Source organism: Spermophilus citellus (assembly GCF_964194105.1).
Source record: "Spermophilus citellus genome assembly, chromosome: 5".
Taxonomy (NCBI): Eukaryota; Metazoa; Chordata; class Mammalia; order Rodentia; family Sciuridae; genus Spermophilus; species Spermophilus citellus.
In genome coordinates, this window is record NC_138186.1 from 122,980,970 (window position 1) to 122,997,077 (window position 16,108).

Below are 16,108 nucleotides of genomic sequence, written 5' to 3' on the forward strand. Positions count from 1 at the left end.
TTGTTTCCTATATTCTTGATGATTGCCATTCTGACTGGAATGAGATGAAATCTTAGAATAGTTTGGATTTGCATTTCATAATTGCAAGAGATGTTGAACATTTTTTCATATATTTGTTGATCAATTGTATTTCGTCCACTGTGAAATGTCTGTTCAGATCCTTAGCCCATTTATTGATTGGATTACTTGTTTTTTTTTTTTGGTGTTAAGTGTTTTGAGTTCTTTATATGTCCTAGATATTAATACTTTATCTGATGTGCAGGTGGTAAAGATGTCCTCCCATTCTGTAGGTTCTCTCTTTACATTACTGATTGTTTCTTTTTCTGAGAAGAAGCTTTTTAGTTTGAATCCATCCCATTTATTGATTCTTGATTTTACTCTTGTGCTTTAGGAGTCTTTTTAAGGAAGTCAGATCCTAGGCTGATGTGGTGAAGATTTGGACCTATTTTTACTTCTAGTAGATGCAAGGGCTCTGTGCCTAAGTCTTTGATCCATCTGAGTTGAGTTTCTTGCAGGGTGAAAGATAGAGGTTTAATTTCATTTCATTACATGTAGCTTTCTGTTTTTCCCAGCACCATTTGTTGAATAGGCTATCTTTTATCCAGAGAATTTTTTGTCCCCTTCGTTTAATAGGAGATAACTGTGTTTATGTGAGTTTGTCTCTGTATCTTCTATTCTGTACCATTGGTGGTAGATGCTCTTTTTAATTTCTACTCTCCTGAAAAGGAAACTGAGGCATGGAAAAGCAAAGTGATATGCCCAAAGCCACTGCTAGTAAGAGAAAGAACCCAGACCAAGCAAACTGGTTTCACAATTGTGTATTATAAGCACCAATTCTGTTAATGGGATTATCCAGTTGAAACTGTGATGACCTTATCTTTCCAATCAAGATAATCTTAGCAAAAAATTCTGCTCTCAGTTTTCTTTCAAATTCCCAATGTAAGAAAACCATCACCAATTCTACTCCACCTGTTGTTATTATTATTATTATTATGCCTACTACTGTGTACAGAAAGATAAAATGTTTCCTCAATTTGAGTATTTGCTTACTTATTAAAAGCTAGAGTATCACAACAAATAGTTATCTTTCCTTCATAAGTATGTCCTTTCTTTGTGGTTGGCACCTCTTCTCCACTGTCAACTAGGATGTTTGTTCTAGAGGAAGAGTTTATCTTGTTTTCCATTGTAGCTCAGCCCTCTGAATACTAACAGATGCATAGTAGGCATTCAATAAATATTTGATGGATGAATTAATGAATCTCAAGTTCTTTAAGGCCTGGATTACCTCTTTGTTCAGAATTATACATGTAACAGAAATATAGAAAATGATTTCTCTATAATTATATAAAAACAGGCAATATAAATTTTTGTTTTTGCCCTTTATTTTATGCTTTCTCCTCCTCCATATTTTAATTTTCACAAAACCTTTTTACAAACATCTGCAGGTGGTAAAGAAATAGTTCTGCAGGGAGAAGGGATTGAAAGAAAGTCCCTGCCCTACTGAAATAAATAGGAAAATAAATTTAGTCCCAGTCATGCATAGGCTTTTAAGACAACAGAATACTTTCTCAGATTATAGTTTCTGTGCCAAAGTTTCTAATAAATTAAAGCAAAGCACGTTTCTAAAATGCATTAGAAATGACTTCATGATTGATGGGATACTAATAAATAGTTATAAATTAGCTAATATGCATATATCATTTTAAATCATAGTTTAAAATTAGAGCTACTATCTTATTAAATTGGATTGTATTTATTCATTCAGATTTTATATTATGAACACATTTTGCATAGCAATCACCACATAGATAATAGATGTCAAAATCATTAAGAAAATTTAAACCTTCTTCAATCTTTAGAGATTAATAAAGTTAAACTACTGCCAGTTGCATACATTTTCATTTAGAGCACAAGTTTCTAGAAATATTTTGAAATTATAAATTTGTTTTCAGCTAAAATCAGATATCTTCCCCCTCTCTGTAAATGAATGGGCTATGAAAACTAAAAACAAAACCCTGTATTTTGTTTGTATAATGGTATGTTATTTCCTGACACTCCACAAGAGGGAGCAAATTTGATTGAAAGTCTTCCAATAGCCCATGCTCAGAGTGGGGGACAGAAAAGCTGCCATAGGGTCTGGATTTCAAAATAAACAGTTCACATATAGCACACATAAAATAAATTGTAGACAATGTCTCTGTACCAACACATAAAATACTCTAGGCAGATTTGATTTTGTAGTATTTTTTCAGTAATACATTTTTGCCACTTAGAGTAACAAAGAAATCTCTTATATAATTTACTTTAAATTGAGATGCAATGCTTATTTAGATGTTACTTACTTGAGACATAAACTAGACTAAACTTCTTAGGCCTAGTGGAAATAAGGAGGAACTAGGAGGGTTGTGGGTCACTGGCTTTCATTTACTGAGCCAAGACATCTTAATTTCCTGTCCAATCCAAAAGTGACACCATGCTTTTTCAAATATTCTTCCTTCTTCTCTCTGCCCTCCTGTCTTCACTGCTCAAGATCTTTAATCCTTCTCTTTTTTTCCAGTATGAGATTATTAAGTTAATATATGGACCCAAGAACCAGAGAGACCTGTCAATCTCAGTTCTGGTACTGTCATGCTATCTAAAAATATAACCCATATTGAATTTATCATGACCACATTGATAACATTACAACCTAATACCTTTGTTAGTTATTCAGGCATATGGATGATGGATGGGCAATTTACAGATCTGCCAGTTATTTGTTAAAGAAATCAAAAGTGTGTCAGAAAAAAAATAATTTTCAATTCTTAAGGAGCATCATGATTTTTAAAAGAAAGAAAATTCTTAAGAATGGACATTATCTCAACAAAAAATTAACTTTTGTGCACACTGTTTTTCTTAGTTTCACTCACTACCAGGTACAGTGCAAATTGTTTCATCTCTCCCATCATGCCTACCTTACTAATCCCTTCCAGAAAATCAATTGTTCTGTTTTGTTGAGCACTGTACACACAACTTGATCATTATACTTGTCACAATGTAAGCTACTTAGTTGCCTACACAATCATGCCTCATAGTAAACACAAATAAAAGTTCTATAGTGAGTGAGTGAATGGATGACTTAAAGAATACATTTATGTTTTTAAAAGAGTACAAAATGTCCCTCCCAATATTTCTGAAAATTCCTTTTCTATATGAAAGCAAGGTGAGGCAAGGAAAAAAAGTCAGTAGCATCCTTTTAAAATCGTCCAGCTTTCATAAACAAGCATTTATCAAAAAACCAACAAACAAGAAAATCTTTGTATATGCCAGACAAGGTGCTAAGTCCTGAGTACCTTGCTCAAAGAAAGTGAAAATAAAGATTAGGAAGCTGGGAAGTTCAAGCCTTAATCATGCAATAGCTGGTGTGAATCTTTCAAGAAGCACAGTGTGATCTAAGGCAATATGAAAGATTAAGCTGGAAATGGGTTTCAGCTTAAAGGGCTGAAATGCAAGGTAAATAGGAATTTATGTGGTTTGTAAAAGAGAGCTATTGAAGGCTTTTGACTCCTCCAGATAAAAGAGAAGAATGAGATATGATAACCAAATGCAATGCCTAAACCCTTACTGTATCAGCCAGCAAATAAATAAAGAGCTAGAAAGGACATTTGGAGAGATCTGAGTATGTAGTCTGTAATAGAAACCAGTGTGAAATTTTCTTGGTTTAATAATGGCACTATGGAAATGGGGAAGAGTGTCTGCAATCATAGGACATGCAGACTAATATTAAAGTTTATAGAGCTGAAGCCACCTGAAAACTGTAACTTATAAGTAGATGTATGAAAATCCAGACATATGAGTGATGGAGAAAGTAAACATCACAAACTGTTAACAGCTGGCGAGTTTAGGTGAAAGTATGCAACTTACCAACTTTATCAATAAAGTTAGGCCCCCAAAATGTAAATATATATTTTTACTTTATCAATAAGGGGAAAAATTTATATTGGGTGTTCGTCTCTGATGTTATAAAGGAGAATTCTAAGTCCAATTCAATTTTCATTCTTTTGTGATTTTTTTTCCTGGATGCTCACAGAATTTTTTTTTCATTTATCCTTGACATTAAAGCACTTTAAAAAGACACCTTAGGTATAGAGTTTTTCATATATTTTGTTTGTAACTGCATTCTTTCAATTTGCAAACAGGTTTATAGAACAAAAGCTCAGGAAAATTTCCTTCTACTACATATTTACTATTGTTTGCATTTAATTATTCTGATAAGTTTCTAAGATATATCTCCTGTTTATGCATCATCTGTCTTCACAAACTTTGATCTATTTTTCTTATCTCTTCAGAGAGCTTCTCAAGAATGCCCTTTATATCACTGAAAGCTTCCCTGCAGTGACAATTGTACTGTTTGCTATCTCTCATCTATTGCCTTTTCATGCTGCTTTTTATACCTAATTTCATAGAATGTGTGCTTTCTTGTATTCTATGATTTCAAACCAAATGGTTTTCAAAATTTTTCTTCTGTTCCTTTTAGTGAATGTTTTCTCTACCTTCAGGTTTGCCATCTCTTGTGCTCCTATTTTTTTTTTCCAAACCATGTTTCATATAAAAAGAAATAATTCTATGCCATCTAGTTTGGGAAATTCTCCATAGAGGAAAATATAATTATTTTTCCATCAGACTCCAGAGACTCTTTAATATGCTTTGTAGAGTCAAGACAGAGGAAATGTAGTATGATGTTCTTTTAATGCCCTTAACTGCTGAACCTTCTGTTCTGTGGAACATTGTTGGCTTACCAAATAATTCATGTTCTAGAAAATAATTTGGGAAATTCTGTTATTGAGTATCCAGAATGTTATGACCTCTTTTCCTTTTATATTCATCCTTGAATGAAAAAAAAACTGTCATTTAGGGGAAAACATATGCAACTGTGCTCATCTATCCATGTGGAGAGGATACATTTCCTTCTGTTAACTCAGACATAGCAGGGCTGCTAAGTCACCAAGCTTCTAAAGATTGCCTAAGTCTAGCAAACACCAACCCCCATGAGTTTGCTGGAAGAAGGGTGGATCTTCTCCTACTCTCCTGGCATGCTTTCTGGCAATTAAAAAAAAAAAAACAGAATTCAATACTTTGTTATTGCTATGGCCTAATGATTTCTGTACTCACCTCCCTCAACCCCCTCCCCTGCCCCCCAAAAAATCCATCTACTGAAGTCCTAATCCACAATATGATGGCACTTAGAAATGGAGCCTTTCGGAGACAATTAGAGTTAGAGAAGATCACGAGGGTAGAGCTCCCATTATAGGATTAACTTTATAAGAGGAAGAAACCAGGACCTCTTTCTGTCTCTGTCACATGAGGATACAGCAAAGAAGGCAGCTGTCTACACACCAGACATTTAGCCCCCTGCCCCCAAACACCAAAGCTGCCAGCACCTTGATCTTGGACTTTCAGCCTTAAGAATGTGAGAAATAAATATTCATTGTTTCAAACCACCTCAAATTGACAGCAATGCTGAGGGGTTTATGTTTGTTTAATAAGACAAATTTGTGCAAATGACCACAAGAAAGCCATGCTTTTAATTCCCTTTATTTCATAAGGTCAGCTTCACACGCCAGTCTGCAACACACTAGTATCAGTCATCATCTGTTGCACTTGTAACATTTGTTGGGTGGGAAGCTGTTGTCCCTTGGATGTAGAAAACGAGGGGCAACACATGGATGCTTCAGAAAGGCCCAGATCAACATCACTTCCACACAGGAGAGCACAGACCGACTAGTTTCCTGGTGTGTTAGTAAGCATTTCGTGACTATGACTAAAATACCTGAGATAAACAATTTAAAGGAGGAAAAGCTTATTTTGGCTCACCGTTTCAGAGGGTTTAGCCCATGGTCAGTTAGCTCCATTGCTCTGGGACTGAGATGAGAAAGAACTTCATGGCAGAAGGGCAGAAGACCAGAAAGGTACACAAAAAAAAATCTGCTGAGCTCATAGCAGCCAGGAAGGGAGGAGGGGTGAGGCAGTAAAGAAAGGAACTGGGACAAAATATGGCCTTCCAGAGCATGCTCTCAGAGACTTGCTTCCTTCACCAGGCCTCACCTCCTAGTAGTTCATTCAACTATCAATGGATTAATCCACTGATAAGGTCAGAGCCCTCATGATCCAATCATTTCCTAAACACCCACCGCATGACATTGCTACATAGGGACCTAGTCTTTAAGTAACATGAATCTTTGGAGAACATTCCAGATGATTCAAACCATAACACCTTGTCCATACAAAGTGAGCAGAAGTCAAAGCATCCTTCTACCTTCTTCTTGATCATCCCTAATCTGATGCCAAGGTCAAAGTCTGTTTCATCCACTTACAACATCTCAGTTTCTCTACATTCCCTGGGAATCTGGGAAAAATATCTATCCAGATTCTAACAAATCACTGATTAATAGACTTAGTTTATAGGGCTACTATAATTCTGCACCTCTCACATCTGTTCTTGAACAGTTGAAGAGAAACTAAGGGGATGCCAAGTTCAGAGATTCTTAGTTAGCCACAAGATTGATCTGTAACTATAACATGAGACAAATGTAAATAAAGAATAAATTTAATTTGGTAGCATTATAATGAAAAAAAGGAGTAGAATGTATTATGAATTACAAAAAGATAGCAACTTCACTGACCTCTATATGACTTATCAATAAAATTTCTACTTATTTAATATCTGAAATTGACTTTTATAGTTACATTCAAAGTGAAATAATATGCATCACTTCTTTGTTGCTCTTGCCCTCAAATAGCTCAAAAATGTTTTAATAAAACTAAGTACACATAACAAGAAGTCCTTTCCTTAATGCATCAATATTAGGGGTTCACAGACAAGCAAAAAGGGACAGGTGGGGGGGATGATAAAGAATAAGTCCTATAAAGAATACTATGGATTCCTTGTGGATTTCCCAATAAGTCAGTGCCCTGGGGGGGGGCGTATTTTGCCTGTGCATGTGAGTGTATACAGACAAACACAAATATATGTACTGCATAATAAAATGTTAATTTAATTTTATAGAGTATTTAAGACATTTGAAATATAACTTATCAGTAGCAATGATAAGAAAAGCCTCCATATACCATAACTCACAAAAAGTCACTTGCAATTATAGTCAATGATATTTGCAATTAAGCTGAACACAACTAAATTATGACTTTAATTAAAAGGCATTTTCTAAGATGGCACCAACATGTTTAAAATTTAATACATTTTATATGAGATACCAGAGTTATCAACATAAAATTCCCTTTCTGCAGCATGTGCACTTTTTAAAAAGCAAAACATCTTTAAACAACATCAAAATCCTCCCAGAGTCCACAGAAGTTTCATTACATAATAAATCCAAGAGGCAATTTTTTTTTCCAGTCATTTAATACTTGGCCCTACTCAGGATAAAGAATTGTATTTACATTCATGGCTAAACCAGAACAGGATACTGAGAAACTCTAGTGGTCACAAGGTTCACATCAATTTTCAATGAAGAATGAATGGATGGTTCAGAAGACTGACAAGGAAACCCTGAACTTTTGCCACTGGGCCAAACTTAGTTTAGAATGAGTCAGCAGATCTGGAAGATCTGGGAGCAATAATGGTAGCTGAGTAGCCTCTGTAAAGTGACTTTCAGTCTGAACTCTGGCGCCTGGCAGAGAGATAGAGGGTAACACTAACAAGTGATATCCTTTTCCAATTTGTCTCTTCTATAAAAGTCTTATTACCTGGAAAAAAACTAACCTGTCAAGGTGTGAAATTGTCTTTCTAACATAAGTCTGAAACACAACAGATAGGAGAATTATTTGTGATCTTACACAGCCCAAACTTCAGAGGTTTTTAAAAAGTGACAGTGGCCTTGCTTAGCTTTTTTCTTAGTAGGCCACAGCATGAAGAGGTAAGCATTAGAGGGTCTACTATCTTCACAGAATTAGTAGAAACTATAGAGATAGAAACATGCATGCAACAGAAGCAATGAAAATGTTTATTCTGCTCAAGGAGTTTACAGTCTAGTTTGAAAAGCACATTGTTACCCATAGTGAAAGAGTTGCTCATAAATAAGTGAATCTTTCAATGTGTAAATTCAAAATGAAGTATACTCACAAGGTCAATGGTCAACATGAGAATATTTCCTAAGGAAGCTGCTGTTGATCTCATAACTTTGTGTGTGCATGTATGCAAGTGTGTGTGTGTGTGTGTGTGTGTGTGTGTGTGTGTGTAATGAGGGATTGAACCCAGGGGCACTCTGAAACATACCCCCAGCCCTTTTTATTTTATTTTGAGACAGAGTCTCACCAAGTTTTTCAGTCTGGCCTCTAACTTGGGATCCTACTGTCTCAGACTTCTGAGTCATTGGAATTATAGGCATGCACCACCATGAGTGACTTGTTCTAATTATTTTTGGATTGCCTTCAGAATTAACTTATAAGTCATGCAGAAATAATAACATTTATACATCTATGGTGTCATTCAGGTTATTCACCCATATTATTCAGAAAGTTGCTTCAGATAATTCTGGTCATTTCACAGTACCAATGTTCCCCTTAATAAACACGTAATTTCCCCATCATAGGAATATTACATACTACATCAAGAGCCATTCTTTCTATGAAGACAATTCTACCATTTGTGCAATACTTTGAGCAACAGTGATCAATTACATTGGAGAGTAAAACATTCATTAGGTCCTAAAAATTGTAGAATATAATTCTAGAATATTTACTTTAAGATAAAATTATGTCACAAGAAAGCATGTCTTACATCCTCTAGAAAAGACTTCACAGTAATCATAAACTTATTACAAAACTCTGGCATATTCTTTGGGACCTATATGTTCACTGTAATGAAATTCAAATTCAGGAAATGCTATCCTCAAAATCAGTAGAAACAACTCTGAAACTGGTTTAAGGACTGCCTGGTAATTCTTGGCTCAATTAACCTCAGTTAAGGTTTTAAAAATAAATAAACAAGAAACAGCTCACAAAAGAATGTGAACTACTACAATGTCCACTCACAAGTACATCAAACACCTCGGAGACTATTTGCCCTGGTTCTCCCTTCTCTCTCCCTACAAATTACATCCTCCTACAGACTTTTTTTGGCTGAAGTTACCACTGCTCCCCAACTCAATTCAGAAGTCTGACAGCCAATTTTCACCCTCCTTTACTTTACTCTATTTCTGATCAACTACCAATTCCCATGGGTTCTATCTTCTAGATATCTCTCACCTGTATTCCCTTCTCTTCATTTCTCATAACTTGATCCTTTCTCAGGCCAACATCTGTGCAGACAAGTAGGACATTAAGAAAATCCTAGGAGCTCTTTCTGGATTGCAATGCAAAGGGTCCACTCAGCATGAATGCCATCACCCCCACCCAGCAAGAAAGGGTGCACCTAAACTCAGCTCCTACTGGCTCCCCAGTTGCTTCTCCTGAGAAAGAGGAGCTGCAGTTTCCCACAGTACCTGAAGTCCATAAGTTCTGGGCTTTCTAAACAACCCTGCAAATGCTTGACATTACAATGAGACTGCTAAACCCAAAGTAGTCTTCTTATCCCTAGTCCTAGGACCACTCTCATACTTGCCCCATTAAAAAAAAGAATAGTAATAATAATAGTAATAATAGTAATAGTAATAATAATAATAGGAAGAAGAAGAAGAAGAAGAAGAAGAAGAAGAAGAAGAAGAAGAAGAAGAAGAAGAAGAAGAAGAAGAGGAGGAAGAAGAGGAGGAAGAAGAGGAGGAAGAAGAGGAGGAGGAGGAGGAGGAGGAGGAAGAGGAAGAGGAAGAGGAAGAGGAAGAGGAAGAAGAAGAAGAAGAAGAAGAAGAAGAAGAAGAAGAAGAAGAAGAAGAAGAAGAAGAAAGCCATAGAATGACCATATCGCTTTGATGGGGGACACTCTGTGCTGGAACAGGGACTTAATGTGAAACCCACCAATTTGGGTTCCAAAATGCTTTTCTGCAGAATAATGATGGATATGCCTCTCACCTGATGGACTCTGCCTTTCACCTGTGACTTCAGAGAGCAACAAGAGATGCCCCTGTCTTTGCTCTTCTCACATATCCCCAGACTTATGTTTATAAATTTCTCATCCATACTTCACATTAAAGGCAACTACCTAAAACAGATCAGATAAATCACTTCCTGCCTAGGACTTTCCTTTGTAGAACAAAGCCCAAATTTCTCAGTATGGTGAACAAAGTCCTCAACCTTCTAGCTCCAACTTTCCCCACTCATTTTCTGCCCCTCCATCCACAGAGACACACAGACACACACACTTCACATACACATATCCTTCCACTCTCCTACATCTTTCCCACCACTGCACAAAACACAAAATATACTCAGAGGTCTGTGTACTTGTTATTGACAAAAATAATCACACTGCCACCTTGTAACACAAATTGATGGAGAACACAAATGCTCCCTCCTCCAGGAAGCCCTCCCCAAATCTTCTTGGGATGCTTGGCCCCTGCCCCTCTTCTCTCACAAGACTACTATATTATATCCTTCTCTAGACTTAATCCAGAGTCTGTTCCCCTCTGAGCTTTGCTTCCCTTCACCTAGCAGAGAGCCTAGCACATAATAGGCACTCTGAATATTTGTTGAAGAAATAAACTAATGTATAAATAAACAAGCTCATCTCCAGGAGGCATTGTCAATGAGCCCTTTTGTGTGTCTTCAATTAAGTCACTCTTTCAACCACCTGCAAGCTGCTATTATTTGTTCTTTAAACTGTTTCACCAAGGATGAATCTGGAAGTCTCTTTCCTACTCTGTAAGATTTTTATTGTTGTTGTTTGTTTGTTTGTTGTTGTTGTTTTGGTGGTGCTGATGAGTGAACCCAGGACTGTGGGTATATTAGGCAAGCACTCTACCAACTGAGCTATTTCCCCTTCCTTCTCTGTAAGTTTTATATGTAAACCATCTAAAGCAAAATTATACTGTGCAATGAGTTTTGAAAAACTCTCCACAGCTGAATTTTAGCCCTCAAAGTGCACGTTCCTTAAAATTTACTCTAAACAATAATATCAATGCTTTATAGGACACCAAATATTAAATTAATATTAATGGTAATAACAATAATAATTTCTTTTTTGTTTTTTCTCTATTTTCCATATTTTTATTAGTGCATTATAGTTGTACATAATGGTGTAATAATTTCCTTTTAAGTAATTGACTAATGTCAAGAAGTAGCCAAACCAGTGACATGCAGTCAGAAATTTATATTTTTCATCAGAAAAACAATTCACTACCAATGACAAATAACAGTAGGGCCACTAAAACTACCTGTCATGCATCTAATGAAGACAGATTCTCTGGCTACCACATATAATATGTAATATCCAAAAGCGCTGCTGTAATTCACAGCTAATTAGTGTCTTGCCGTTATGAGAGGTGTCATGGCCTAACTCTCTTTTCTGATCTACTCAGACCTCACAAGAGCCGACAGTCACGCAAGGATCACAACAACCCAATTAGCACCCACCCCAACCTTGGGCTGCTGCTTCTCAGAGCCACCCCAGCATCAATAAATCATGCTCTCTCATGAAGCTCTTCCCTGACAGCTGCAAGCCAGTGCTGCCCAAGGAATAAAGACAATACTTCTAAGGAAAACTCAAGTGGGAAAGATGGAGATAGAAAAGGGATATTATTTGCCTGCCTTTACCCGCACAGCAGTCAGCAAAATTGAAGACCATCAATTCTGACTGATTAAGGAGACAACTGCACTAAGGAATAAATCCATGAGCGGTACATCTGAAGATTTTTAGTGATAATCAACAGTCAGCAATTGGATTGTTTGTTTATTTAATGTGGATATATTGAAGACCTTTTTCTTTCCCCCACATAGCCTTCCCTCTGGCTAATAAGAAAATTTTCCTTTCAGTGGAACATAATAGGATGCATTTACTTTATCTCCCAGTGAATACACGGCAATCAGATAATTTGTTTGAAAGACTCTAAATTGTTTGACTTCATTGAAAAAGAATCTATAATGATATGCTGGTCTCTGAGCAAGGCCTACAAAGCTTCCTAAATCCATAAGCAAGCTCTAGAGTATTCACAGCACACACCAGCCAATATCCTCGTAATTTTGTTCTAAGCCTGTAAATCTGTTTTGCTCCATAATATTCTTTTTAGAGAATGTTCTGAGCCATTGCTATAGCCTAAATGTTATTCAAAGATAAAATCACGTAATTCAGCTGTTGCTGTTATTTTTCTCATGGAGTTATTAGTCTTCTGTATTTTTAATGCTGATCTGAAACATTTCACCTAACTGTAAATGACTACTACCTAATTTAATATATAAATATTGTCAAAGGCAAATAAACTAATATGAATGCATTTAAACAAGGAATTCTCATGTATCTCTTCTTATTAAGCATAGAGACTTCAAAAAGATTCAGTTTTCTTCATCAATACATAGTATGCTCATGAAAATACTTAAATATTCAAGTATTTATCTACAAGAATCTTCACTATATCATATTTTATAATAGCAAAATCACTGAAAATAACAAAATGTGCAAAACTTGAAATAGGTCAAATAAAATGATCGTTGTTTATACAGTGGAATGTTATGTAGCTTTTAAAAAAATATTAAAAGGCATGCAAAAATGGTCACAGGATACTGCAAAACAGAATTTAAAATGGAGCCTGGATCCACATTACACATGCACACAAAATTGTGTGTATACATATGCTTATATGTGCACATAGACATACATATACATAGATAGATTTTTCCATATTTACAAGATGGTCTCAATTTTGTTTCCTGTGTATGAAGGTGTGAGTGTATATGATTGTATATAAATATATGCAGATGGAGTGTAGAAAAAAAGGTTGACAGAAAAAATATTTCAAACACAAAATTTATTTTCAGAAAGTGATATGTTAGATAATTCTTATTTGAGTTGTTTGTTTATATAAATTTTTAATTTTTTTATAATCAGAACAATGTTATATAAAATATTCATGTCACCTGAATTTGTACAGGTATACATTAGTGTGAAGTCCCAACCAGGTAGGGTATTATTCTGAGCTCATAATGAAGTATTTTGATTACTGCCCTGGGTATAAGCAACTTTTAAAAGGTTAGGGACATGTTAAACTTGGACACATTTCAAGAATGATAATCAGAACAGCGTTATCTAACCTCTCATCCGTGAAGGTAAGAGTTGAGTCAAATCCACATGATTTTGAAAAATCATATAGATTTAGTATCAGAATAGGCAAAAGGACCCTCTGCAATATCTGACTCAATAATACCATTCTTGATTTTCTCCAGCTCCAACCCACCTGCTCTAATATTTGGGACCACCAGGTAAGCAGAAAGGTAACAGATGCCAAAAACACATTTCATGACCAGAGTACAGGTTCAAAGTTCCCAACACATGGGGGTTCAGGACCTGCTTCACTGTGACTCCATGAAGCTGTCCTGACTCCTAGCTCTGAGCCAGGCAGACACGGTGAGGTATGGGACATCACATGTACTAAGCACTTACTCCAGGTCCGAAGGAATGAAAGGAAGCAAAGTCTCTTCCCCTACAAGGTTTACATCTAGTCAGGAAAATTGAATAAGAGGACAATAACACAAAGGACAGGCTTTTTTCCACTGGAGATCAGGATAAGGCAAGTGGTGAAAAATTTTGATATTTAGAGCTGAACTAGTGTAGAGACTTTAAGAAAAGGCCACTCTGCAACACTGCAACATAAACCTTTAAAGATATTTGAAAGCAAAGACCTACATGTATCACCTGAACTCTCAAAAGTTCTTTCTCAGGTCTCCTAAGCTTCTGTATTTTCTAGGGTGGAGAAACATGTACTTGACCTTCAGCTGGAAAACTACATTTGATGACATCATACATATCATGAGTTAATTAAATGCATTTGCATTCAGCATTTCAATTCACTTCCTATTTACCAGGCAAAGACAGGTAAAATGCAAATGCATACATATGTGTGTGTTTGTATGTGTTATAATATGTTAAAATTTATACATTACATATACATTATAATGCATATATTATATGTGTGCATATGTGCATATATACAATTATATCATGGCCAAATTAAGTTTGAAGACAGTATAGTTTTTGTTTCTTGCTTATCATTTCCCTAAAAGGATCCTAGATAATGCTGAAGTGAAAAAACACAGCCAGATTTATGTGCTTACACTTTCATATCTAGAGTACATATATTTGAAACTGTTTATAGAGACTACTAGCTTTAGGAAATTTTTGTGTTAATTTTTATATTACTCCTGAGTAGTTCCGTAGATTTAATTTTGGAGTTATTATGAAGAAAACAAAAGAAGGCATGTTTAATATGTCCATATCCACACAGCAGGTTCATGAGTGCAGACTCTCAAATTTATATTCCAGCTCCACAAAATAATGTCCATACCTGAAAGGGAGAAATCTCCTTTCTGGCTTTCACTCTCTCTGATGAGAAAAGCACCCGTCTGATTTTCTGAATATAATAGTTGCTTTTCTGCATCTGCTCTTTTAATTGCTCCAAAGAACCACCTAAAAAGAGAGAGATGTAAAACCTTAATTAAACATCAACGTTCAGTTTTAAAAGCAAGAAACTTAGCAAGAAAGTGTCCTAACATCAGAAACATCTGACACACTAAATAAATTGTTACAAATATAAATAGTGACTTTTGCACTTGAATGATTTTTCAGGACGTCCATAAAAATAAATTATGAAGCAGAAACTTGGGGGATGCCTGCTCCACACCCCTCCTCATCCCTACAATCTGAGATCTTGTTCTCTCCTTCTATCAAAGCCAAAGCCCCTCTATAGTCCTTGTCATGTAAGCCAACATGATCCAGTCTCTAAAATTACTCATCATCACTATCCAAATGTCCACTGCTTACTTAATACCACCTAGATGTTAGGAGGCAAATATTTCAATTATTATTGCAGTGTGAGGGATTAAAAGTATACTCCCCCAAACATTAATTCCTTTCTTTTCCCATCTCCATTGGGGCCCAACCCCACTAAAATATATGTAAGAGGAATTTATTAATACAAAGGAAACTTTAGTCAATGAAGAGATTATATGAAAAAGCTACTTCTGGCTGGGAAGTACCTTCTTGGTGCCACCTCACCCTTTGTCTTTACCCTCTTATCTTTACCCTTTCAAAAATATAAGAGTTAGATGCAGAGATTCTATTTCAAGCTTTGACTCATGAATGAATCCATTGGCAAGCAGTCACATGCCATGCCTAAATCAAAAAGAGGGGAAAGTGCAATCCACCATTTACCAGAAGACAGAGAACAGGAAACACTGGGGGGGAACTAAACTAATGGATGCCACACTGATTCAGTGTCAGCACCAAATTAACAGTCATAGACTATTATTGGTCCAACAGAAACAATGAAAAACATGGAAAAGTTCCAAAGTAGCAGGTCACAAATTCATAGAAAATACAAATGCCTGTTTCCTACTATTTCAGAAATAAGTCAAGGGAATACTAAATAATAAAAACATAATAAAAACTCAAACTGACCCAACATATAGAACAGTGATGAAAGGACAAATTATTTAATAAATGATGCTGATATCATTAATAATCCATAGAGAAATATAGATGCTACCAACAGCTTACACAATAATTTCACATAAGGATCTAATATAAAAGGCAAACTTTAAAACTTTCTAAGGACATTGGACTAGAGCAAAAAGAAAAAGATATACAAACCTTAAAGGAATAGATTAATAATATTTATTGCATCACAATTTAAAACTCCCTCACCAACAAGATTACTATGGAATAAGATTAAAATACAAGTCACAAACTTGGAGAAAATTTTTCAAAGTATATAACAAAAAATAAGATTAATATTCATATTATATTGAGATCTAAAACAAAAGACAAAACAGTAGGAAAAAATGGCAAAGTACATAATTGGATAGTTCACAGAAATGGGAAACCCAAATAATTAATAAAAATGAAGAAGCACAGTCTTTATCTATGCTAATTAAATATTACATATAAAAACCACAATGAAAAACAATTTCACACTTTTCATGCTGACCAAAATTTAAAATTCTCACATTATCAGATATTGGAGAAAATATG

The 16,108-nt window shown here is 35.5% G+C and overlaps 1 protein-coding gene across 2 annotated transcripts in view; it reads right to left on the reverse strand.

Moving 5' to 3' along the window:
• FRK (fyn related Src family tyrosine kinase) overlaps positions 1-16,108 on the reverse strand; it is a 98,010-nt gene that overhangs the window by 34,399 nt on the left and 47,503 nt on the right. For both annotated transcript variants that reach the window (XM_081295397.1, XM_081295398.1), the window contains one exon: positions 14,424-14,545. In XM_081295397.1, coding sequence (XP_081151523.1) covers positions 14,424-14,545 — 122 coding nt within the window. The remainder of the gene's footprint in view (positions 1-14,423; positions 14,546-16,108) is intronic.